This window comes from Lissotriton vulgaris, chromosome 12 (assembly GCF_964263255.1).
Source record: "Lissotriton vulgaris chromosome 12, aLisVul1.2, whole genome shotgun sequence".
Classification (NCBI taxonomy): domain Eukaryota; kingdom Metazoa; phylum Chordata; class Amphibia; order Caudata; family Salamandridae; genus Lissotriton; species Lissotriton vulgaris.
The window spans coordinates 362,471,385-362,498,666 of record NC_141700.1 but is presented as its reverse complement, the minus strand read 5'-3'; the positions used below and the strand labels follow the sequence as shown (position 1 = coordinate 362,498,666).

The following is a 27,282-nucleotide window of genomic DNA, read 5'->3' as shown; positions in this document are numbered from 1 at the left end:
GAGGAGGCGAGGGAGTTCTAGGACTAGAGATCCTAACCTTGTCCAGCAGCACAAGTACTTTCTTCTGTCTCTAAAGCTGTCCATACTATCTTTTTCCCTTCTACCTCCCAATCTTTTCCTTTTAGTTTGTCATATGACCCTTGAGGCAATAGGACTTTAAGGAGAATATTGAGATCCTTATAAGTAAAGGAACCCATTTGAAGAATATCCTTGAGCTCCCTATGAAAACCCGAAGGATCTTTTTCGTGAGAAGGGACCATTTTCTTAATTTCTAATATTTCTATTTTTGTCAGGGGTGTGTAGACAAATGTCAGTTGTAGTTTTCCTCCAGAATCTATAACGGGATGTACTTCTCGGAGGGGGAACTGTCCTTGGTCATAGTGATGGGGATTTGCATCCTAACTGTCTGAAAAGTATTGAATATATCGCTGTTGTAGGTCAAGGAAGATATTAAGGAATTCTTGTCCCCTGGCCACCCACCTCCCTTCTAAGCAGTCTCGTAAGAGAGAATGTAACTTTTTGGCGAGCAACCAGTATCTTCGTACATCGTAATGAGGTGTTGAACCATATAGATGCTTGCCAACCTTTGAGATGTCAGAGGGATTGATAAAAACATTTGGGCAACTATATCAGGGCCATATATAGAATAATGAGATACCCAATGAGTGCTTGATCGAGCTAGTTCCTTTTCTTGGGTAGTGAGTGGGGGCTCATCGTCCATCCAATCATCTAGAGCTTCTTGCGTTCGTTGGAACAACCTGTCTGTAGGAACTGACAATTTCTTAGTTTTAAGTTTGAATTGTCCACTATTCTGAGAACGAGGGATACGGGAGCGTACTGCTCCTTGAAAGGCAGTTTCTTCTTCCCTGTCTGTACTCTCATTCTCTATTTCTTGAGTGGGGGTGTCTTTTCGATGGGAATCAGAAACCTTACTCGTAAAGAGTGGAATAAAAAGATCTATTTTTTATTTTATTGTAACTTCCTGCAACCACTGCTTGATCTAGTTGTAGTAAATCATCGGGAACTCTTTTTCCTTCACTAGCTATCATTCTGATAAAACAAGTAATCATGAATTGCGAGAGGCATTTCCTATGTGCTATAGGTCTATTTTTAATAGCTTCTTTTAGGGCTTCTAAATTTTCTCCTGTTCGGAGAGCCTCGTAAATTTTGTTTATACAATTTGTGACATTCGGTACCTCCCGTATACCTTCTAGAGGCTCTCGTAGGCGAAGGGAGATATCCGCTTGTGAACCTTCCCCTGGGGTCGGGTCGTAATCGCACTCTAACATGGGTGGATCCCCGCTTGAGGTGTCAGAGATGGTTTCAGTCTGGGTGACTATTCGTCTGGCTGTTATTTGATTGGTATAAGCTGGAGGAGGTTCCATTAAGTAGGTGGTAATGAAGTCTTTGGGAGCAGAAGGAGTTGTAGGACATGGAGGTGCTGTGGGAACACTAGTGTTATCATTGGACTCTGTCTTTTGGGAAAGGACGGGATACATCCCCGTCACGGAGGTCGAGGCCTCCCTCTTTATTTGTTCAAAATTAATATCCGCATTCTGTTCTCGTAACTTTCTCATCTTACTTTCTTCTGACATTCTATTTGCTTTCTCTACTTTCCTTTGCTCTTTCTGTTCCCTTTGATGTGCTTCCTTTCGCCATAATTCAATACTCTCTAACATCGAGGGTCTTGCTTTCATTTGCCAACATTTCTTTTCAACTGCCATGATGCAATTCAAATCCCATGTGCCACTCTTTGGCCATCTAATCGCAATTTCTAAATCTTGAGTGTACTCTTCCCACAAATCCAAGTATAAAACGGCACTAATTCCGTACTTTGTATACATAAGGAAACCAGGAGTATCCTTTGGGGGGACTGGTACATCTTGTTCCAGTAACCCCCTCCGGGTACTCAGTTTACACAACTTCGAAAACAAAGGCATTGTGACAACAATCAAACACTAAAAACTTACACTTGATAGCTTGATATATCCTGAGTATCAGAATACAAACATGCCGTTTTCTAGAAACCTAGAACCCGTCTTGACCGTGCTCTGAAAAATCAGAACCCGTCTTGATACTCCCCCAGCAGTACTCACCGAGGTGCAGAGAACTTGAAGATCTTAAAGATCTGGACACTGGACTAGTTGCGCTGCGCTCTTGATCGGGGGACTTGTCGGGGTTCTGAAGACCTCGGACTCAGCAATCTTCACAGGTTTCGGGCTCTGGGTCGAGACTTCTGCTGTCGTCCTCACCGCCTCGTATGGATGCTCAGCCCTCGGTACAGCCTCTCTCAGACACGAAGGAGTTCATGCAGGAACACCCTGCAGCGTGCACTCTTTTGAAGTCTGTCGATGTCTTGAAGAGACCGGTTTGGGTGCGCATCACCGGCGTGTGGGGAGAAAGGGAAGTTCCTGTTCGGGTGCCAATTTACTGTGGTAAATATTTTATTAATTTACTTTGATCGGAATTTCTATATTATCAATAAGGTCAAGTATGAAGAGCAGAGTCCGTGGTGGTTCGAATTCAGGGTCTTTATTCAGTAACTCGAGTTAAGGGAGAGCTCCGTCACCTGAGGAGGATCGGAAGAATCTCTACTTTCATCAAAGAAGATATGGTATTTATACACAGAAAAGAGGAAGGAGCTTCCCTTGAGCAAAACTCGGATAGCTGTGTTGTAACAATACAGATTCAGTAAAACTCGGATAGCCGTGTCGTAATTTTACAGAAATCATAGCAGCGTTACTGTGTCAAAATCATACAGAAGTCATGACAGGAAGAAGCGTGACTGTGTCTTTAATCATGAGGAAGTCACGGCAGAAGCAGAGTATTGTGAAATAACCCTAGGCTGGTTCCTTGGATAAGAGAGAGAGAAAGGAGAACTGGTTGTTGACAGGATGTCTGGTGTCGTGTCTTTCAGCAAACAGGGGCTCTTCTTCTCGGAATTGGTTGTCGTGGTTTAGCAAAACGGGGCCTATTTCTCGGAATCGGCCCGATTATAGGGAAATGGTTACAAATGGGGGGGGGGTCTTGTTCTCGGAATCGGCTTAACCATAGGAATGTACAGTTTGAGTGAGGAAGCTGTTTCTCGGAATCGCCTTAACCATAAGAATGTACCCTTGAATTTAAGAGGAAGGAGAGTGCGTGTGCAACTTTGTGTGCGCGTGATTGGGTTTGCTCGTGTGTTCGTTTCTGACATGAATGGGTTCGGGGACGTGACTGAGAGGGTGAATGATGGGACATATACTACGAAAAATAATCTTTTACCACAGAATTGGGAAAGAGGGCAGATAAATGGGTCAGAACCAGGATTAGGTCTAGAAATCAGGGTAATGACCAGAAGAAGGAGTCTACCAAACCTCAAGAAAAGGGTGGGGATAAATCAAAAGAGAGACTTCCCCAGGGCCCCAAAACTCCAAGGATGAGGGTGGGTCCCAAGACACTTCCTCTACACAGAAAAAGCCTTACTGCCATGCCTGTAAACAGGTTGGCCATCGGAAAACAGACAGCTGTTGTCCAAAGAATAGTAATAAGGAAAATATACCTCCAGGTAAAGCTCCAACACCTCCTGTCACTGTTAGCAGTGGTCCCCCAGGTGGTGGGAGCACCCCCAAGAATTTGGCTGGGTTTACTTTTGGAGCACAGGTGGACTCTGGCCTAACCAGGTCCCCTAACTTAGCTACTCTTGTCTGTGATAATGGCATGGGGTTTGCCAACTTCACTGATTGCCCAAACACTTTAAGCGAGTATAGACAGAAGCCCCTCATCAATGGTTTGAAAGTTGAGGCCTACAGAGACACAGGGCTAGTATCACCATGGTGACCGAGAATCTAGTCCCCTCTAGGCAACTTTTACCTGGTGCCACATACCAGGTGACAAACATTGATGGAGTTCAGAAAAATCATCCCATAGCAGTGGTAAATCTCAGCTGGGGAGGAGTCGCTGGCCCAAAGAGAGTGGCAGTGTCCCCAAACTTGCCTGTAGATAGTCTACTGGGGAATGATTTGGAAATCTCAGCCTGGGCTGAGGTTGAACAAGAAATCCATTCTAGAATGATAAATCTCCATGGAAAGGTTAGTGGGGCTGTGATGGCTACAGCCCCAATCCAAGATGTCCTTCCTGAAAAGGTTGGTAGGGCTGTGCAAGACTCAGCCCCATCTTTAGCTAAATCCCTTCCTAGACAGAATAGCAGGGCTGTGATGGTAACAGCCCATACCCAAACTGAATCTCCTCCTGAAACGGTTGTTGGGGCTGTGATGGCCACAGCCCAAACTCAAACTGATTCCTGTGTTGTGAAGCCTGAAACAATGGATCACTCCACACAAACAGAGAGCATTGAGGAGGTAGAGAAATTTCCCTCCCACCAGACTTTAGGAAATGATCAGCCTCCTCAGGGAACTGATCTTACCCCTGATGAAGGAACTGCCCCAGAGGTGGTTAGGCCTAGCCTGACAGAGCCCCTGATGTCAGTGGACCCTTCCCAGGTGGGACCCAGTCTGGAGCAGGTAACCTGCCCCTCTCTAGAGGTCAAGGAAGTCAGTGAGCCCCAGAGGGCCCCCTGTCAAATAAAGCACCCCCATCAGCAGATTAGGGGCACCAAAGCTAGCGGCCCTAGCAAGGTGAAAACTTTAAAAATTAATGAGGGATCCCCCTTACCACTAGTTAAGGACCTCCCCCAAATGGACAATGTTGGGCACAGCCAAATCTGGGACCCCAAGGCCCCAAACCTGACCTGTCCCTCCAGTAAGCCAACTAAAGGGACCCAGCCTCCAGCTTTAGGTAGCCAGAGGTTGACCCTGAGAGCACAGTGCAACTCTGTCAATGAAAGAAAGGCACACATGGTGGAAGATAAATGGAGGGAGCTGAGCCCTACCTTAGTGGAGCCTCACTTCCATACTCCCTATCAACACCAGCCTTTTACTTTGCAAAAAAACACCACAGGTAGTGATTCCCTATGGTGGAGACCCTCTAACACCCCTAGGGTGAGGGATTGCTTAGTGGACCGTGAGACAGGGGGTAACCATGCTAGTGCAGGTACTTCCTTATATGGCCACTCAGGCAATATAGGTTTACCTGGTCAAGGATAGCCTTATCTCCTTTCGTTTGGGGGGGGGGGGGTTGTGTAGAAGGGTGGATACCTGACTATGGTTACCCCAGATTTTCTGCCTTGTGTTTAGCTGGTGTTCAACTTAGTTGGCCTGGCTTCCTGCTAATCAGGGCCCCAGGCTATCTGCTCTCTCTTTAAAATGGATTTAATGTACCCTAGGTGCATAACTAAATTGGCTTGGGTCACCTTATCAGCCACTGTACAGTGCACTATAGGTGCCCAGGGCATAGGTGCATTTAAGGCCTACCAGGGGCTGCAGCATATCTTTTGCCACCCCTGGCTGGCAATCCAAATTGACACAACTGGCTGATCACTCAGCTAAAGCAAGGTGGTGTAATCACCCCTTGCGTAGATATAGTATACCTATATCTAAACCTATATCTGGACACACATGTACCTATAAGTCACTCCTATGGCAGGCCTTAACAATCCTGGAACCAGAGTGCTTGGTTTTATGTGAGATGGTGCTCTAGCATGAGCTGAGCCTGTCTGCAGCTGTCGGGACCAACTCCCTTAGCTGTTCCGGGATATTGCCATACCATATACTCTTAAGTGCATTATAATCTTCGCGGTTATGTGCTAACTTTGGTTTGGCTTTATCAAAACATGTTGTGTAAGGTGTCATACCCTTTGGAATACTACCCCCTCGCCAGTCCTGGTGACGGGGGTAGCATTCCACCCTTCTAGAGGGAGAAAGACATGTTACTTTGTTAAGACGCGGTTAATCCTAGCCAGAGCCTCAGCATCACAAAATGGATGCTGCTGCCACAGACACAAGTCTGACCTACTACTCCTGACCGAAACTTTGCACGGGAGGCCTGGACAATAGGTTTCCTGTCACAGGGAGGTGCTACACCTTCCCAGACAGGAGATAGTGGATTGGGGCAGGGTGGGCTGAATGAAACTAGACACTGCCTGGGGCACACAAGGTGCATAATCCAGTCAAACCGGTTCTGGGGCTCTCCAGCCCCAGTCCCAGCGCGACCCTGGGCAAAGGGAAAGGGGTGTAACCACCCCCTTCCTGGGTCCCACCCATAGGAGGGTCCTAGCAGGTGATCCAGCCCACAGATTTGGAATAAAGGTGGGAGCAATGCTAGTGCACGCAGATTATCCTGACTGAAACTTATGAAACGAAAGTCTGGACCCTTCGACATCCTACTCGACGTAGAAGACTGAAGAATCTCCCTTGTGGTCAAGGAGTGACCACACTGTGCAAACAGGCACCATCCAGCGCGTTTGTTGCAGTTCCCGCCAGAACTCGAGCGACAGAGATCAACAAGACCCAGCGTTCCTGCCTTTCCAACAGCCCGATCCACAGTCCCAGCGAATCTGAGACCTGTGGAGGCGACCTGAAGCGTGGGGCCGGCCATCTTGGAAAAACCACGAAGTGATGACCGTGCAGCTCCCGAGGCTCCCTCGACGCTGTGCATTGGGGTTTAAGAAGCCCCAGCCCTGAGCAGCTTTTGTACCGAAGCTCACCCCTCCACACTCGACGAGTGCTGCGTGGGGCCCTTTTGCATTTTCCTGCTCAACTCGTTGGTCCGTTCGCTTGCCCGTTGGCTAGCGGCCCCAGTACCGACGAACCTTTGAATTTGCTCTGCCAGTCCGGTTGCTCTGGACTGGCCCTCGCTCCCCTGAAAAGGAGCACCCGCTCTGACCTTCCTGGTCCGAGTAAGAAGCGGTCTTCGAATCCTACGTGGGTTGCGCTTGCCAAGGTTTGTTTGCGCCAATCCGGAAGCCGATACCGCCGACAGCGAGAGCCTGCGTGGGACAGCTTGTGATCCACTCCTGGACATCCTCGGTACCCCAGAGTCCACGTGGCAGCGGAGACAAGCTTCACAACAACCACCTGATTGCGCCCGACATTGCCTGGTTCCTTCCTGGTTCCACCCTGGTCACTGCTGAGTGACCCAGACTCTGTCCCCTCTGCTTTCAGGTACTCTTCATCTTCGATCCACCCTTGGATCGCACCGGACACTTCTCTTCTGGCCGCCTGCAGCATCATCATCTACAGGCTCCATAGATTTACCCGACGAAAGCTGACACAACTTTGCACCTGTGCACCCGCTTCCTGTGGGTGAGGTAACACTTGAACGCCGGTGCTCCTGTATTGGTATACACCTTTAGTGTCTAAGTCTAAAGTTTTGTACTTCTAGTCCAGTCAGAAGACTCTTAAATCAGTAAATCGATAACTTTTACGCACCATTGACTTTGCATTGGTGCATGTGTGTGCTTTCAGCGCTGCACCTGATTCCCGTGGGCTTTTCACGACTTCAGCATTGCTATTCCCGATTGGTCCCAGCGATTCCCTTGGCCCTAGGCCTGACCATTGTTCGATTAGTGATACTTATACCACTTTTTTAATATATGGTTTGCGTGGCCCCCCGGCCTCATCCATAATTGTGCAACTTTTATGTTTAACTGTGCTTTTGTTTAAACGCTTGTGCCTCTGCACTCATAAAGAGTACAGAGGATTATTCTAGTAATAAATACATATATTTTTATAATATATAACTTGTATGGTGTCCTTTCATTTGATATTACAGGATTGTGATTGGTAAAACAGCTGGCTTCACATGCCCTCTTGAGTTAAGCCTTTAAGGCTGCTTAGTCCATGCTACCCTTAGGATAGCTTGTCTATAAAGTTGACTTACAACCATCACCATAAGGGATTGTTTGGACTGATACAAGGTGCCCCCAGAATTGGAGACATCATATACAGGCCAACGTCTCACACCCTAGATATCGGTTCGCAGAACGGGGAGGATGGGTGGGTCGGTAAGGAATCTATCCCTAACTAATGTCTCTTACAGATATATTGTTACACAAGTAGTAACTTGTGCATCTGAAAGAGACACGTTAGTGATAGATTCCTTACCTTAGAATAGATACCCCAGCAATACCAACCCTGGTGGTGGGTCTGCGACCCAATAATCACACCAGAAAGTCCTGGAGGACGGAACGGCCAAAGAAGCCATCCCTCCAGACTTGGCTGTCCTGGCAGTAGTGTCTTGTGAACGTGTGCAGCGAGGCCCACGTAGCTGCCTGACAAATGTCCTGCAAGGGAACTCCTCAGCCCAGGGCAGTAGTAGTCACCATGGCCCGAGTGGAATGGGCCCTCAGCCCAACAGTAGGTTCCTTTTTAGCCAAAGAGTAGCCCGCTTGGATGCACAACACAAGCCACCGAGAGATGGTCCATTTGTGCACCGCCCGTCCTTTCTTAGCACCCACGTAACCAACAAAGAGTTGGTCATACACTGGCGTGTGCGATCCAGATAGTATGAGAGCGCACGTTTTGGGTCCAGACGGTGGAGCCTCTCTTCCTCTTTCGAGGGATGCGGAGGGGGAAAAAAGGTTGGCAAGGTGATCGATGGCCCGATGTGGAAGGCTGTGACTACCTTGGGCAGGAAAGAGGGTCTTGTCCGCAACACAACCTTGTCCGGATGGACAGAAAGGAAAGGAGGTTTAGAGGAAAGAGCCTGGAGCTCACTCACTCTCCTGGCAGAGGTGATGCAACCAGGAAAGCAGTCTTAAGTGTAAGAAGACGGAGAGGACAGTTATGAAGCGGCTCAAAAGGAGCGCACATCAGGTAAGTTAGAACCAGATTCAAGTCCCACTGGGGCATCACGAAAGGACCAGGGGGAACATATGAGTGATGCCCTTTAAGAATCTGTTAACAATCGGGGACTTGAACAAAGAAGGCTGGTCAGGAAGCCTCAAGAAGGCGGAAAGGGCAGAAAGGTAGCCCTTGATATTGCCCAGAGCAGAGCCCTGCTGGGCAAGAGAAAGAAGGAAGAGGAGAACCTCAGAAAGTGGGGCAGAGAGTGGATCCATAGCCTTTGCTGTGCACCATGCCACAAATCTGTTCCACCTGCAGGCGTATACCGACTTTGTGGAGGGACGCCGGGCTGCCAGAATCACATTACAAACTTCAGGAGGCAAGTCAAATGGCCTCAACTGTCGCCGCTCAATCTCCAAGTATGGAGGGGGAGACTGGACAGGTTCAGGTGGAGGACCGTCCCCTGCTGCTGCAACAGAAGGTCCTCCTGAAGAGGCAGACGAATCGGGGGATCGACAGATATGCTGAGTAGCTCTGGATACCAATATCTTTGTGCCCAGTCCGGAGCCACAAGGATAACCTGGGCCCGGTCGCGCCTGATCTTCAGCACTCTGGACAGAAGTGGTATAGGCGGAAAGGCATACAACAGACCGCAACTCCACTCGCGACAAAAAGCGTCTCCGAGCAAGTACTGCCTTGGAAATTCCAACACGCAGAATTGATGACATTGCGCGTTCTCTTCTGTGGCGAATAGATCTAACCAAGGCTCTCCCCATTGCTGAAAAAGGCCTTGCACCACGTACGAGTTCAGACGCCATTCGTGATCCATCATCGGCTGAGTTTGTCCGCCCTGGCGTTCAGAGAACCTGCCAGGTGTTGAACCACCAGAGTCCCCCCCTGGTGTTCCAGCCACTGCCAAAGCCTCCTGGCATGGGGTCCACGACCTCACCCCACCCTGTTTGTTGCAGTACCACATGGCGGTGGTGTTGTCCGTGAACATCTGCACTACACTCCCCCGGACAGAGGGGAGGAATGCCTTCAGTGCAAGTCGGATCGCCCACAGCTCCAGAAGGTTGATGTGGAGCTGGGACTCCGCCCGAGACCATAGGCCTCTGATCTCCGACTCTCCCATGTGGCCCCCCAGCCCTGGAGGGAGGCGTCCGTCACAACTACGTGCTCCGGTTGAGGTAGGGAGAGGGATCTGCCGCTGACCCAATCGTGGTCCGTGAGCCACCACTGCAACTGTCTTGCAGTGCCCTCCGAGATCAAGACATGGTCGGACAAGTTGCCCTGATGCTGGGCCACTGAACCTTCAGGTCCCACTGCAGAGCCCACATCCGCCACTGGGCGTGATGCGCCAGCAGGCTGCAGGAGGCCATCAGCCCCAGAAGCTGCAGCGTCAACCTGACCGAGACTCGGGATAAAGGCTGAAAGATCGGCATCAGAGCCTGACTATCCCGAACCTGCTGTTCGGGAGGATAAACCCGAAACTGCGCCGAGTCTAGAACTGCTCCAATGAAGAGGAGCTTCTGAGAGGGGCACATGTGTGACTTTGGCATATTAATGGAGAACCCCAGCAGGTACAGGAGGTCGGCCGTAGTCTGGAGGTGGCTGACGACTGTCTGGGGCAAGCCCGCCTTCAACAACCATTCGTCGAGGTAGGGGAAGACTGAAACCCCTAGCCTACGCAGATGAGCTGCAACCACATTCATCACTTTCGTGAACACCCGTGGGGCGCTGGTAAGGCCGACGGGGAGCACGGTAAACTGAAAGTGCTCGTGGCCTACCGTGAACCGCAGGTAACGCCGGTGGGCCGGCAGGACGGGGATGTGAAAATAAGCGTCCTGCAAGTCCAACGCTACCATCCAGTCTCCAGGGTTTAGGGCAGCTAAGTCCTGAGCCAATGCCAGCATCTTGAACTTCTGCTTCCGGAGGAAGCCGTTGACGTTCCGGAGATCCAAGATAGGGCGTAGGCCCCCTTTGCCCTTCTTGGGTACCAGAAAGTGGTGGGAGTAGCAACCACACCCTACTTCTGGCCCAGGAACGTGCTCAATGGCCCCCTTGGCCAAGAGGGCTGTAACTTCCTCTTGTAGAAATTGCAAGTGACCCCCCGACAAGCGGTGGCACTGCGGTGGCATGGCTGGAGGGGTCGCCTCGAAGGAGAGGGAGTAGCCCCTTCGGACGATTTGCAGCACCCACCTGTCCGATGTGACAGTGCGCCAGTGGAGGTGGTGATGGCGAACCCTGACCCCCACTGGCGTCACATGGGCCTGAAAGCTCGGACTAGGAAGGTTTTGAGGCGGATGCTGCAGGGGCAGGTGTGGACTGGCCTCACTATTGTCCCCGACTGCCGCCACAGCGGTTTCCACGTCCACCACCGCGCTGGACGGTAGTCTGCGGCCCGTGGCTGGCAGAACGTGTGGGGGCGCCCCTTCCGACGCCACGAAAGGAGCGAGAGGCAGCTTTTGCTGGCGCGGGGCCGAGAGGCCCAAGGACTTGGCCGTAGCCCTAGTGTCCTTAAAGCGCTCAAGCCCATGGTCTGCCTTGTCGCCAAAGAGGCGACAGCCATCGAACGGCATGTCCATAAGTGTGTTTTGTACATCAGCCGAGAAGTTGACGGACTTCAACCAGGCGTGGCGACGAATCGCCACCGTCGTTGCCATCGCTCTGCCCAGTGAGTCAGTAGTGTCCACCGGATGGAATAACGCGCTGCATCTCGACCCACCACAAGGGCTTGGCCGAGTTTAGCCCGGACCTCCACCGGACATTCTGGCAGCACGTCCGCAACCGTATACCACAGAGAGTGGGTGTAGTGGCCCAAGAGGCATGCAATCCTGAACTCAGGGAGGAGAAAACTTTCTTCCCGTATTGCTCGTACCTCTTGGATTCCCGATCGGGGGGAGCCTCCGGGAATGCGGTCTGGGAAGTAGAGGTCTGGATAACCAGGCTCTCGGGAGTGGGGTGGGTAGACAGAAAGCAACGGTCGCCCGGAGCCGGGCGGTTGTGCCTGGCCACGTTCCTATCCACAGGCTGACCTGTAGCGGCTTGGACCAAGTGCCCAGAAGAACGTCAGATAAGGCCTCATTAAACGGCAACAGAGCCTCGGCCGAGCTTGACTGCGGTTTAAGGACCTCAGTGAGAAGATTAGTCCTCACGGCCGCGACGGGGAGCTCAAGGCCCAAGGCTTTGGCCGCCCTAATCAGCACCACGCTATAAGCAGCCCCCTCCTCCGTAGCCACGCTAGGAAGGGAGACAAAACCAGTATCAGGAGTAGTGTCCAGACCACTGGCCTCCCCAAGCTCTCCTGTCCAGTCTGCAGAAGACTGACACTCATGTACCAGAACGTCCTCAGACCCCTCTCAATCCCCCTCGTCACCCATCGCCTGGTACTGAGGCTCAAAGGATGGGGCCATAGAAATAGAAATAGAAATCTCCAAACGGTGTTGAGAGCGGCGCCGCTCCGATGCCGGACCCGAATCGAGGGTAGGACCGGGGAAGACGTCGTCCTGGGACGGCGCCGGGGGAGACTCCCTTGGGGCCGGTGAGGTAGTGAGGTCGACCGGCGGCGACCCGAATCCAGAGCCGGATCAAGTGGGGCCCTGCGGCGTCGGGACGCCGGGGCTGAAGCACCCGACAGCGCCGGAGCCGAAGCACCCGGCCCGCTGAGGGGCCCAGTCGGGGCCACTTGGCCCGAAGGCGCCGCGGAACTCGATGGAGGAGTGAGCTACTTCATGGCAGTGAGGAAGGCCTCGATCTCCTCCGGCGTCGCGTGCTGCCCAGGGACCGGCGGTCATGGAGCAGGCCGCGACGCCTGCGGCTCCGGCGGAGCCGCGTGGGTGCTGTCGCCCGAACCTCTGGCCACATTGCGCGAGCGTCGGGGGGAGTCAGAAGAGCGATGGTGCCTCTTCGACTACTTGTGCCTCTTACCTGAGGACTTCGAGCCCGAAGACCGATGACGACTCCTGGAACTGTGGTGACTCTGGCCCCGCGACCGGTCCCTCGTCCTCCTTTCGGACCGGGACCTCGAGCAGCGCGGGGCAGACTGCCGAAGCTCGAGTCGCTTACGGGACAGCTCCTGTCTAGCTTTAGACGTCAGGGCCCGACAGTCGGAGCAGGACTTGTCGTCTTGGTTCGGGGCCTAGACAGTGCAGGCACCGGCGATGGGGGTTGGTAACCGACATCAGTCAGTTGCAGTCGGCGCAGGGCTTGAACCCGGGCATCCCTACCGGCACCGTCAGAGTCGAGAGACTTCGAAAGTAGATTAAAAGGATCGCAAAAAGTTAGTCAAAAATCGACTAGGGTACAACTTTGTCCGGATCTCCGCTTGCTGGCGCGGAAAAAAGAAGAACTGACATCAGCACGCGGAGGCGGCATCTAGGTACTCCGACGACGTCATCACAGCGCCGACGGACGACGCCTAGCGACGCGCATGGGTACTGCTACGCAAAAAAGTTCAGGATCCAGTCTGACGCCTGGGGGTATTCTAAGGTAAGAAATCTATCACTAACGTGTCTCTTTCAGATGCCTTGTTGCGAGCTAGGGCATGCAGGGCTTGGGTGATGTTGGTGGATTGCATCCCCGTATCTAGTGCTGTCCGATCTGCCTTCGTAACTTTGGGGATCGTCAAGGGGTCGAGGAAACGTTCAAGTATTGCCTGTTTGGTCGGAGCTGGGCTACTGTAAACCTCCGCATAGTAGCGGTGGAACGCTAGGACCATCTCGTCCTGGGATCGTGCTAGATTACCGAGGGGGGCAATTACTTCCGTTATGGGTTTCACATCTGCCTCCTGTTTGGCTAACCATGCTAGTAGTGTGCTAGTTTCATCCCTTTCTTTATGAATCTGGGTTGCATACGTCCTAAAATTGTACCAGCGGAGATCAGCACAGGCTGCTTGGTATTCTGTTTTGGCTTTGGCCACTAGTGTTACCCCTTCCGCGGATGAGTTGTCCCGCTAGGTAGCTGTGGCAAATTGCTGCTCGCCTTTGGTGAGTGCTTGTTCTAGAGTCCGTTTGACCCCTATTATTTGTTTAATGCATTCCCCCGGGCCACTACTTTGAATGTGTCCCACTCCACTAACGTTGAGGATGCTGTGCCTGCATTATGGGCGAAATAGTCTTGGATGCTTTGACCCTGTTCGTGTTTAAAGACCTGATCTGATAAACAGTCCTGTGGTAGATGTCAGGTGGAAACAACGGGGGGTTGTGGGGGTCTCCAATTTAACTGTAGAATATGGGTGTCATGGACAGAAATAATCCTACCCATGTAGTCTGTGTGTTGAATTTTAGGCAGAACTGCTGCTGAGCATAGGAATCTGTCTAGTAGGACCCGCAGGTTATGTGGGATGGAGTGAATCTAATACAGCCGGGTCTGTGGGTGGTTTAGTCTCCATGCATCCATGAGTGCCCATTGTGTGACCCAGGCCCAGAATTGCTCGGTTTGCTTGTAGGCGGGAGAGGTGTGGGTGGGGGGTGGGAACGGTCCAGGGTGAGGTCCAATGTGCAATTGTAATCACCACCTAAAATCCATGGAATGGAGGTAAATTGGGCCAGGATCCCAGTAAGGGGGTCCCAGAATTTGTTTTGCTTTACATTCGGGGCGTATATCCTACCCAGGAGTACTGATTGCCCATCTAGGAGTCCCTCTAGCAGGGTGTATCTTCCTTCTCTGTCCACCACCCACTTGAGTTCCTGAAATTGAGTCCCTGGTCGAACCCAAATCAGTGCCCCGCGTGCGTATGCGGAGTATGTCGTGGCACATATGGTTCCACGCCATTTAGTGTGTAGTTTGCCTACCTCTGTAGCGGTGAGGTGTGTCTCCTGTAAGAATGCGATCCGAGGGCTGTGGCGTTTTGTATATGAGTATACTGCATAACGTTTGCTCAGTGTATGGAGGCCTCTGACTTTGAGTGTGAGGATGCTGATGTCAGTGTGCTGTGTGGTTATTGCCATTTATCGTTATCAGTGCGCATCAAAAGGGACATGTATCTGCCGGAGCATAATAACCGATAGTTCCCTAGTCGGGCGAGGTACACATGCAACCCATAACGTCCCTCATTCTTGTTTGTTGGGTACCCTGTCATATGATGTTCCATGAGGGGAGTGGGACATTGCTGAACCGGGGTGTTAAACTGTAAAACTGGGGTCGGGAAACAGTGCCAATACCAAGGACCCATCGTTGGGAACGATACGTCCAAACCTACTCTCCCAGAAGAGGAGAGTGTAACAATATATGGTGGGGGTGGCAGTGTGTATGTGCGAGGCAGGTCGCTGATTGGGCCTTTGTAGGATCAGTGGGCGTCGCCCGAGGCATGTCTTAATATGGCTATATTGCATATGTTTAGTGAGTAAGTTCAGGTTGCGCCGGCCCTCCCTGAATTCTCAGTGAGAACATCTCATGTTGAGAGGGTGCTCATTTGTCCATCCAGGATGGCGTCAGCCGTCTGAGGAGTGACCAGGGGAGGTGTAATCGAGTCCTCGCCAGACAGTGTTCCATCGCTGTCGTTCTCCCCTTCCGACGAGAAGATGTGTGGGGGTCGATGAATGTCCACTGTAAGGGGGGAGGGCCTGTAAGTCGATCACTGCCTGTAAGACCCCCTTCGTTCCTTCAGGATTTGTTCCAAGACTGGAGAATCTTGGGTGCGTGACCCGGTCACGTTATTTGCCCCGCCAAGTTGTTGTTTTGGGTTGCGCCTTCTGGTTCGCTGTGTTTTAAGAGGGGTCTCGTGTGGTCTCAGCTCTGGATTGCTGTGAGCAGTGATGATCCGCCCTGTCATGAGCTTCATCGGCGGTGGAAAAAAAGATAAAAAAGATAGAGCCTTTATGGAGGATTTTGAGGCGCGCTGGGAAAAGCAGGAAACACTGGCTATTGTTTACGTCCAAAAACGAAGTCCTTTGTTGTTGCACTGCTCGTGCTTAATCTGGTAATATCATTAATTGTTCATTTTCCACGTGCAAGGGGCTTGCCAGTCGGGCCGCACGCAACACCGCATCCCGGTTACGACAATGTAGCAACTTCGCCAGCATCGATCTCGGGGCAGCTCCTAGTGGCAGTTTGCAGGCCGGGTTTGTGGGCGCGTTCAATGGAGAAGCATTCCGTCCCATTCGTCATCGGGGTGAAGGATTTCACCCACGATTCCATGTAATTCAGCGGGTTCAATCCCTCAATTCCCTCCCACAGACCCAGCACACGTATGTTACAGCGTCTCGACCGCCCTTCCAAATCGTCTGTGCGTTCTTCCATGGTGGTTAAGCAGTGCAGGACATCTTGTAGCGTATTCTGGTGCATCTTGACTGTGGGTTGTAGGTCGGCAAGTGCCTTTGCCACGTCTTTCACTTTGTCTGCCAGTTTGCGATGGTCATCGCGGATAAGGCTGATTTCAGTCGCCAGGGTGCCAAGCCGTTCCTCCATGGACATCCTGGAGAGTTTGATGGCTGATGCTGATAGGTCAGACTGTGGCGCAGTAGTGTTTGTCCATGTCCGGGTATTCGGCATGTTTTCTGGGGCAGTCTCGGGCACTGATGTATGCTGTGTCGCCCTTGGTTTCCCCATGATGATGACTGAGAAGCTTACGTGTGTTGAAAGCGTTGGCAAGAATTGCGAAGTGTGCGACTCGCTAACAGATCGGTCCCACGCCGGGTCAGGCGGTCTTCGCGGGGGCAGCACTCACCAGGTAAGGGGGGGAAGCAGTTCGGTGGGTACCCGGTCCGGTGGGGTAGGGGGGGGGGGGGGGTAGGGGTTTGCTCTATTGTTCAAGTCACTTCAGGGCGTGAGCGCTGCCAGGATGGCCAAAAGGTATTTTGCGTGTTGCCCAGGGAGAGGGTCTTTGCGGAAGCCGTGGATGGTTCAGGATCAGGGCCTCGCGCCTCTTTGTTACAGTTGTACATGGACTAATGCAAGAACAGTCAGGGTAACTATGCCGCCATGTTAAAGTCAGGCAGCCTCCAGCTCCGATGTGCCCAGTTCCTTTACCGCAAACTGAGGGGGGGCTCAATTGTGAGGTCTCCTCTTGCAGTGGGGGGGGAGGGAAATCGCTGCTCACCTCTGTTCTGCCACCGGTATGTGTCCCTCGAGATCCCTAGATGTTAGTCCTGCTATTTGCACGTTGGAGCGCAGTTTCGGGATGTTCTCCCCCCGAGAGGGGCAGCTCCAGTCAAAATGGCAGGTCATCACCAGTCGCTCCCCTCCGATGCCGCCTTCTGTTGTGTGGCGGGGGCTATCGCTGATATACCGCCCCGATGTGAGGCCCCCTCGCTCTCGCCTTCGCCTTGGGTAGTTTGTCGTGCCTGCTTTCAGGCGCGGGTCCTGCAGTACCGGTCTGGTTTCTCTAGGTACACTGTCAGGGATGAGCGGGCGCAATCTTGCCGCTGGGAGCCCAAGTCCTGTGTTATCGTGTTGCTGCAGATTGGGCACTAAATTTAAACGGAGTGAGGGCATCGGTGGATTCAGGGCAGAATCTGGCATCTGGATGTCATTTTTGCCACTCAGAACGATGCTGAGAAATGGCAATCTGCTGGCCCAATCGTGGAGCCTCAGCAGGACCCTGCTGCCATTGTAGCCTGCTTGGCCACGCCCCAGGATCATCAACAATACTACTAGTTATTCCCTTAGCATGAGTTAGCTACAAAAGGGATGAGCCAGTAATTTAGTTTTACCCTTGAATGGTGTTACTGCGTAAGTATCAAAAGTTCCACACATGCTAAAAGCTGTCGACTCAGCTTTCAGTTTTCTTCTAAGCCTGCCTCCGTTAAATTTAGGAAGAAAGAAACAGTGAAACCTTTCAAATTAAATTGATCATCACAATAAATGCAGCAGTTAACCAGCTCTGAGGTTTTCCCCCCTAAAACAATCCTGTATTTGCAGTACTTTTTTGGCTAACACAAAATTCACCAAGCTTTTGGAACACACGAGAATCCTTACCAGCATAGTATCAACACTTAAGATGTAGACCATCCGTTCAAGACAACCTACCTCCATCCAACGAGAAATATTGTATTAGAGTCGTACAAATGGAATCAGTACGAGATGACCAACATGTACTAATATAAGTAATAACAAGTAATACTGCACTCCGACTTTATTACTTTGGGTTTTTTTTCAGACAAAGTCCCAGACACACATTTTGAAAAACAAAAAAAACGATGGATGTTAGCAATTGGATGGCAAATCCATTGAAGTGGGCTATGTTCTCTTCATCACTTATCCTGGAGCATTTTAACACTGATTTCACTGTTGCCAGGACGGGCTGGGAATTTGGGGTGTGGAGGAGAGAGGGTTGACTGACACTTAGGCATGTGTTTCATCAGGGCTCAACCTTCAGAATATGCATAATAATTTTTAAGCTAAATAAACAGGAAAGATTATAGTGTTATCAAGCGAGAGATTAGGGACTATGCCCAATGAACAGAAGTAATTCTATCAGAAACTTAAGAGACTTTGAAAAGCTAATCAAAACACATAGCAGCTAAAAGAGCTCAATAATCCTCCTCTATACGACTGTTGTAGACGTAAAGAATAATACGATTTCGAAATATATGAACGTTTGGGTAAGGGGTAGACATATGTGAGATTCTGGGGGCAATAACTATGCACGCTTCAATGTTCACAAGATGTACAAAAATATGCCTGACTAATGATTAAGGAGACGTAGGAATATAGCAGATTGTATACATTTTTTGGGATCATGCACTAAGCTTTAAACATACTGAAAAAAAGTGTTACATATGAAAAGGAGGGTGCTGGCATATCTGATCACAGAAGGCTACTGGAATTGAAAGACCCATCTAATGTCCTGGTGCTGGAAGAAACAGAACATGTGCCATAGAACTGGGAGAGCACCTGCTCACCCAAACCATGTCAGGGATACTAAGAGCCTGGGAAATATTAGCAGTGAAAGAACTAACTAATTGAAGCACTTATGCCACACAAATCTTTAGTACTTAAACTGAAATTAACAACTGATTGATCCAAAAGCTATTTGAAATCCATTAAAATTAAGATAATTAATTGTTAAAAAATATGAAGGTATACTTAGGATGAAGAGTGATTCTTTCCTTTCTTTCAGAACCCATCACTATGTATCTCCAGATGATCATGGAAGTGGTTCCACCAGAGGAAGATGTTGAAGAGTGAAAGCGTGCTTCCCTAACCCTTTGTAATTTATATGTGAACAGCCTGCATTATTTTATAAGTTATATGTATGAAACTTGACATCTCTGTGGCTCTAGTGTAATCTTTTTGTTTTTTTGCAGTAACTTTAACATAAAATGTTACATATACAGAATGCCACTGTTTAAGGTTTCCAATGTTGCACTCCTGGACGTGCATAAACCAATTTTTGGAATATAATTTACAGAATTCTTGTAAAGAAAGCTTTTACTGAAATAAATCAAATATTTGTATGCACGTGTGAGCGCTTATGACAGTAATGTTCAGTTGCTATATGTAAATTCCACATGCTGATAATGTCATATCTACTCAGGAAAGGTGTCTGCACTTAAGGCTCATCTCTTTGTTTATACTAATACAATTTGAAAATAGGAAAGAAAGTACAAAACAGAGCAGTACATTGCATATCACCGCGCATTTGCTCAATGATTGAGCAACATTTTCAAACATGAGATACACATGGCTCTCATTAACACTGTGAACATTAGCCTTGTTGCACAAGTTACTTACCTTCGGTATCAATATATCTGTAAGAAACATTAGTTAGTTCGATTCCTTACCTTAGAATAGCTCCCAGGCGTCAGGCTGGATCCGGAAAGTTTTCGTCAGCAGTACCCCTGCACTTCAGTAGGTGTCGTCTGCGGCTCCGCGTCCGTCGTTGTGATCGCCGGAATTACGTCGTCGGAGTATTTAAACGCTTCCCTCGCACCATGACGTCAGTTCTGTACATAGCTTTCCGCGCTAGGAAAGCAGAGCCATGCAAGAAACCAACACTGGTGCCATGAAACTAGGGCCCTGAAACGAATGACCTTAACCCTAGATATCGGTTTGCAGAATGGGGAGGATGGGTGGGGCAGTAAGAAATCTAACTAACTAATGTTTCTTACAGATATATTGTTACCGAAGGTAAGTAACTTGTGCATCTGAAAGAAACACGTTAGTTAGATTCCTTACCTTAGAATAGATACCCCAGCAATACCAACCCCGGTGGTGGGTCTGCGAACCAAGATCCCACCAGGAAGTTCTGGAGAACCGAACGGCCAAAGAAGCCATCCCTCCGGACTTGGCTGTCGAGGCAGTAGTGCTTGGCAAACGTGTGCAGCGAGGCCCACTTAGCTGCCTGACAAATGTCCTGCAAGGGAACTCCCCGACCCAGGGCAGTAGTAGCCGCCGTGGCCTGAGTGGAATGGGCGCACAGCCCCTCAGGAGGATCCTTTTTAGTCAAGGAATAACAGACCTTGATGCACAAAACGACCCACCGAGAGATGGTCCGTTTTGTGCACCGCCCGTCCCTTCTTAGGGCCCACGTAGACAACAAAAAGTTGGTCGTCCACCCGGAACTGTTGTGTGCTAAAGAAATCACACGTTTTGGGTCCAGACGGTGGAGCCTCTCTTCCTCTTTCGAAGGATGCAGAGGCAGAAAGAAGGTGGGCATGGTAATGGTCTGGCCGATGTGAAAGGTAGTAACCACTGTGAGAAGTTGGCCTGATATATGATGCTCATTATTTCTAGTGATCACCTTGTATCAGTCCAAACAACCCTTATGGTGATTGGTTGTAAGTCAACCTTATAGACCAGCTATCCTAATGGTAGCATGGACAAATCAGTCTTAGGCTAAACTCTTTTGGCATGTGAAGCCAGCTGTTTTACCACATATAACCCCTTGAAAACCAAATGAAAGGACACCACACAGGTAGTTATGAAAATAAACAAGATATTTATTAACTAACATACACCTCTGAACTCTTTATGAGATCAGAGGGCTAAGCACATGACAAGACTCTTAAGAAAAATACGTTAAGTTGCACAAATCACAATGGTGCCCTAGGGGCACGACAAACCATATACTAAGTAAACGGTATAAGGAAATCGATAGAAGGAGTGGAGCTGTTCAGAGGCTGTAGGATCGCTGGGACTACACTATCCTAACCTGAGGTAAGTAATAGGAGGCCTACGGGACGCGCGTGCAGAGTGTGAACTCACACGCGAGATGCGTAACAAAGTCAATGGACAGTACAAATTACGAAAAGGTATTAGACAGTTCTGACTAGCTAGGACTAAAACGACTGGAAATCTGGACACTAGGAGAGTCAATCTACCCTTGAGCACCGAAATGCTCTTGTTACCTCACCCACAGGCTGCTGGTGCATAGGTGTCAAAGTGTGTTGGGTTTCCGCGTTGAAGTCTAAGGAGCCTGGAAGAAAAGATGCTGCAGGCGGCCAGAAGGAAGATGTCCGGAGCGACCCAAGGGGGATCGAGGAAGATGAAGACCTGAAAGCAGAGGGGACAATGTTCACAGTCACTAGCCAGTGACTGGAGTGGAACCAGGAAGGAAACAGATGCTGTTGTCGCGATCAGGTGAAGAGTGGACGCTTGATTCTGCAGCCACGTGGACCAGGAGGTGTCTTGGACGACCAGAATGGAGGCACGAGCTGTCCCACGCAGGCTCTCACTGTCGGCGGTGTTGGTTCCGGATTCGGCGTCAACAGGCCTTGGCAAAGGCAACCCACGCAGTGAGTGGAAAAGGCGTCTGGTGCGGACCAGGAGGGTCCGGGGTGCTTCTCCTTTGCAGGCAAGCAGGGGCCAGTCTGGAGCAACCAGACCAGCGGTGTGGATTTCAAGGATCGTTGTCTAGGAGTCCACTAGCCAGCCGGCAAGTGACCAGACAACGCGTCGAGCAGCAATCAAGCAAAAGAGCCCCACGCAGATCATGTGGATGCTGGAGGGCTGATCTTCTGTGCAGGAGCTGCTCGGGGCTGGGGCTTCTTAATCCCCAAAGCACTTCGTCGAGGATGCCTCTGAAGTCGTGCTGGAAGCGAAGTGCAGTTTCTCCAAGATGGCCGGTCCCACGTGTCTCGTCGCACCCACGGATCTCAGCTGTGCTGCAGATGTAGGTAGAGGTCGGAGAGGTCTGGAAGTCCGGGTCTCGTCGGGCTCTGAAGTCTGGATCCACTCGGGAAGACGACAAAGTGAACAGCTGGAACACTTGATGGTGCCTGCTTGAGCAGGGTAGTCACTTCTTAGCCACAAGGGAGATTTCTTCAGTCTTCTGTGGAGCAGAACGTTTCTTCTTGTAGAGTTTCAAATCAGGATTAATCTAATTTGGAATGGGACCAACTTCTACCTTCATTCGCCTAAAGGGGGCTGTACTATGACTAGGTCCCTCCTATGGGTGGGACCAGGAAGGGGGGTGGTTACACCCCCTATCCTTTGCCCCGTTTCGCACCAGAGCTGGGGCTTGCCCTAGCAACTGGTTTGGACCGGGGTATGCACAGGGACACCTTACTCGACATGTTTTGATAAAGCTATGCCAAAGTTAGCAATAACCGCGAGGCACTTAAGAGTATATGGTATAGCGTTATCATGGAAACACCTAAAGGACTTGGTTCCGAAAGCTGCAGACAGGCTCAGCTCATGCTAGAGCACCATCTCACATAATTCCAAGCACTCTGCCTCCAGGATTGTTAAGGCCTGCCTTAGGGGTGACTTATAGGAGTATATGTGTCCATTTTAGGGTTAGATATAGGTATACTATATCTAAAGCAAAGGGTGATTACACCACCTTGCCCCAGCTGTGTTAGCAGCCAGTTGTGTCAGTTTTGGATGGCCAGCCAGGGGTGGCATAATACATGCTGCAGCCCCTGGTAGGCCCTGGGTGTACCTATGCCCTGGGTACCTAAGGTACACTGTACAGGGGCTGATAAGGTGACTCAGTATTCAATTAGATATGTACCTAAGGTACATGGAGTCCATTTTAACAGAGAGAGCAAGAAGCCTGGGGTCCTGGATAGCAGGATCCCAGGCCAACTATGTCAAAAACCAGCAAAACACTAGGCAAAAAGTTGGGGGCAACCATAGTCGGATATCCACCTTCCTACAACCACCTTGGGTAGAAAAGAAGGACGAGTCCTCAGAACAACTTTGTACGGATGGACAGAGAGGTAAGGAGGCTTAGGGGAAAGAGCCTGGAGCTCACTCACTCTTCTGGCAGAGGTGATGGCAACCAGGAAAGCAGTTTTGAGAGTCAGAAGACGAAGAGGACAGTTGTGGAGTGTCTCAAACGGAGCACACATCAGATAGGTTAATACCAGATTCAAGTCCGACTGAGGCATTACGAAAGGAACAGGAGGAAACATGTGTGTAATGCCTTTCAAGAATCTATTTACAACAGGGGACTTAAAGAGAGAAGGCTGATCAGGAAGCCTCAAGAAGGCTGAAACAGCTGAAAGATATCCCTTGATGGTGCCCAGATGAGAGCCCTGCTGGGCCAGGGAAAGAAGAAAGAGGAGAACGTCAGAAAGGGGGTCAACAGCCTTTGCTGTGCACCATGCCACAAATTTGTTCCACCTGCAGGTGTATACCTTTTTTGTGGAGGGACGCTTGGCTGCCAGAATGACATCACAGACTTCAGGAGGCAAGTCAAACAGCATCAACTGCCGCCGCTCAATCTCCACGCATGGAGGAGGAGGCTGGACAGGTTCGGATGGAGGACCGTCCCCTGCCGCTGCGACAGAAGGTCCTCCAAAAGAGGCAGTCGAATAGGGGGATTGATTGACAGACAGAGGAGCTCGGGATACCAGTATCTTCGTGCCCAATCCGAAACCACAAGGTTCTTTGGGCCCGGTCGCGCCTGCTCTTCTTCAGCACTCTGGGCAGAAGTGGTATAGGTGGAAAGGCATATAACAGACCGCAACTCCACTCACAATGAAAAGAGTCTCCGAGCGAGTGCCGCCTTGGAAACTCCGCGGAACAAAAGGGGGTGGTGATGGACGGAGCATCTGAACCAATCAAACACTCACACCCAGTCAAGAGATCTGTGTTTAATCCATCACCTTTCTTTAGCCCACTCCAACGCGCAGAACTGATGACATTGCACGTTCTCTTCGATGGCGAACAGATCTAACCAAAGCTCTCCTCACTGCTCTAAGAGAACTTGCGCCACGTCCAAGTTCAGACGCCACTTGTGCTCCATCATGCACAGACTGCTGAGTTTGTCTGCCCTGGCGTTCAGAGAACCTGCCAGGTGTCGAACCACCAGGGTGATGCCCTAATGTTCCAGCCATGTCCAGAGGCGTAGAGCCTCCTGACAAAGGGTCCACGACCCCACCCCGCCATGTTTGTTGCAATACCACATGGCGGTGGTGTTGTCCGTGAACACCTGCACTACACTTCACCAGACAGAGGGAAGGAATGCCTTCAGTGCAAGTCGGATCGCCCGCAGCTCCAGAAGGTTGATATGGAGCCAGGACTCCGCCGGAGACCAGAGGCCTCTGATCTCCACCTCTCCCATGTGGCCCCTGAGGGATAAAACTCTGATTTCCCCAATGTTAGTATTATGGGTCGTATATGTATATTGTGTTAGCATGATGTATCTATATATTTCTAGTATATAGGTATGCACAGAATGTAATCTATAACTTCTTTCACTGAATTAGTAAGGACATATGTGTGTGTGTGTGTGTCCTATTTTCCTTGTGTAGGCCGAAAACTATACAGACGCCATATTTTCTTGTTTGCGTTAGGCATGAACAGTGGCGGCTGGTGACATTTGAAAGTGGTAGGGCGTAAAAGTTGGGGATGAGCGTCGCGTGCCAGGGTGTTTGGGAGCGTGGTGTTTGTTGAGGAAAAATAAGTGGTGATTCCCAAAAATGATTACTTTTGGGCCCCAACAGCAACCACCGGCTCAAATTAAGCACTGCCTGCAAGGGACTGCAGACCTCCAACCTTGCATTTGCATTAAAAAAAGGCAAATATTTTTAAAAAGCATCCCACACCTTCCGACTAGAAGACTTGGATGGTCAGATCTTCTTCGAACACACCCACTGGGTTCTAACGCAGTGCCTGTTCAAAAGCCTAATTAGACCAGGCATTCAGAAGCCACCAACAATCTCTGAGCACAGCCCACTAGGCTGCATTCTTCGTCTGTAGCTGACCTTCAAGGCCCTGTGATCAGCGCACCTGTCCCTAAAGCATACGGTGCACCTGTGCCGAGTAGCCCCAGTGGCTTCAATGACGTCATTAATGGCATCACCAACTATGTGATTTTTGATCTTACCTATGACAAGAAGATCGGTAGCCAGGAGCAATGCTTTCAAACGGTTATGGCTACCAAGATGAATATAACTAGCGAATTTCGGATTTGGATCGCAATAAAAAAGTACCCAGTTTTATAGGGATCTATTATTTTGTATGAATTATGTTATTTTTCTGATGGGAGTGCCGAATGATAAACTCTCTTTAATAACGTTTTACATTGATGGCGATAGCAATGTGTGTGTGTGTGTGTGTGTGTGTGTGTATAAGTTGGCAAGTTCATAGGAAAAACATTCTTACGGGATAGTAACTTTAACCTCGTTCCCTACATATCCAGGAAATGTATTGGAAGTTGTATACATGCATCTAAGACCTAGAAATGTTAGGGGTCAGACACTAAAATACCGCAAGTGTTCGCCCTCACTACAATACCCTGAGCAAACAACATTCACAACTGCAAGACTTAAAATGACTCCCAGAGTTCCTCTTGTAGCTGCCTGATGACTGATTATCGCGGCTGCAGTCAAAACAGACGAGGCACTTCCTCCTTTGTGTCGTTTATGTCAAGACTTTACACACTGATGTATATACCCCCAAGATTAGGAACGGCGATGATGTATGTAACCAACGCCCATAACGCAAGGTACTAGTGCATTATTGAAAGAAAAAAATGTGTGAAGGTGAGACAGAGACGTGGTCGCTAGGCAACTACCCACTAATTCGTGCCCCCTTATACAGTGCATCAACCGCACTCTATAATAATAAACAACTCAAAGAAATAAAACGAGAAATAGCTCCTCCGTAAATAGCGGTTCCACTACTATGTTGTGCATGAGTAGTTTCACGTCTTCATAGCGCCTGGATTGTACACCGTCACGCAGCACAGGCCTGTGTGTATGTGTAGGTGGCAGGCCGGGGGGGGGGGGGGAGGGGGGGGGGATTCGGGCGACAGTGGACTGGAGAGGCAGTAGGTCTACTAAAAAAAAATTGGGAAACAACAAGTTGATTTACACAATACACTAGTACAGAGGTATTGTCTAGACTCAGTGTACATCAACAATGTAAATGCTTGTGCCAGCCGACTTTGAAGTGGATTTAAACTAAGTACAATTATTGTTCCTAATGGTTGAATGGAATGAGCTTAGCTCCTGGATAACATCCACTATGTTATCTGCGTGTTTGTTAGGTATTTCCATATCCATAACTTGAATTAACAAAACCAACGTACCATTTGCATTTACGGAAACAAAATGAGATCTATAATAACAGTGAGTTCTATCTGGGAGGCCATCTACCCTGAACCAGAGCACAATGCGCAGCAGATATTTTAACACTGAACGGAGGCCACGGTCACTGTTCGTATTCCGAACCTTACGTGGCTTTCTCTTGCAGGTGACTCAGCACTTGCACGGAATGTACTTTAAGATGCAGGTGTATTTCAATGTACAGACTCACCTACAAAATGTTCAAACGGAGATATTAAAGCATTGTTTGTATTTGTAAAAAGTCCCCGTTCTCACAAGGAAGTTGTCCAAGGCTTGGAAGCGTATGACGTGCTGTGCCCACTTAAAATACCAAGTCCAACTGTGTAGCCTCACAGTCCTCCGGGTTATAGCGGTCACATTCAAATGGGGAGCATAAGATGGCGATGGGGTGGGCATTTTTAGGGCCTGCTGTAGACTTGTAGGCCGAGGAGCTTACACACCAGCTACCATGCCGATATCTTTCCTGCACTCTGCCCCACACGGAAAGCCCCAGCACCTTCCACTTCTCAAAGCTGCGCACTTACCTTACCGCCGGTCGTCAGCGCCGCATCTTCTTCTGGCCTGGGAGTGGTGGGACCTTGGCGCCTTCAAACTGGAGCGGAAACCGGAACCCCGCCCTCCGTCCTCAACCACAGGATTGACACACAGGGCATGGTTGCTTTCTGCCCGCCTGCCCATTAGGAGAGCGAGTTTTCGCTCTTCTAATGGGCATGCGCCAGCCAAGCAGGCACAAGTGCGCGTGCAAGGCTAAAAAATGTGCCTCCGTCCCCCCTCATGCGCACCTGTGTGCTGCTGCCTGCCCCAGACAATGTTATGCCTGTCAGTCAACATGACACAGGACCGCCCACCCCCTTCAGACTCTGAAGGGGGTGGGCGGTCCTGCATCATGCTGACTGACAGGCATTGTCCCTCGGCGTTTGAACTGAAGTAAACTGAGAGTTTACTTCAGTTCAGAGCAGTACGCCAAGGGAGCTGCGGGTGCGGGGGGGCAACGCCCCAACGCCCCCAATGGACGGTCCGCCACTGGGCATGAACAGTGATCACGTATTACCTTCCAATGGTTGTCCGGCCCTAGTTTAGTTGATTTGCTAGAGACAGCTGAATTCACGCTATTCTTCCCCTGTCCTGGGACTCAAGGTCGCATCTGGCTTTGGGTG

The 27,282-nt window shown here is 50.1% G+C and overlaps 1 protein-coding gene across 3 annotated transcripts in view; it reads left to right on the top strand.

Moving 5' to 3' along the window:
- SLC7A9 (solute carrier family 7 member 9) overlaps positions 1-19,064 on the top strand; it is a 1,176,401-nt gene extending 1,157,337 nt beyond the window's left edge. For all 3 annotated transcript variants that reach the window (XM_086945130.1, XM_086945132.1, XM_086945131.1), the window contains one exon: positions 18,724-19,064. In XM_086945130.1, coding sequence (XP_086801256.1) covers positions 18,724-18,791 — 68 coding nt within the window. In that variant the 3' untranslated portion in view covers positions 18,792-19,064. The remainder of the gene's footprint in view (positions 1-18,723) is intronic.
- Positions 19,065-27,282: the final 8,218 nt, after the last annotated feature.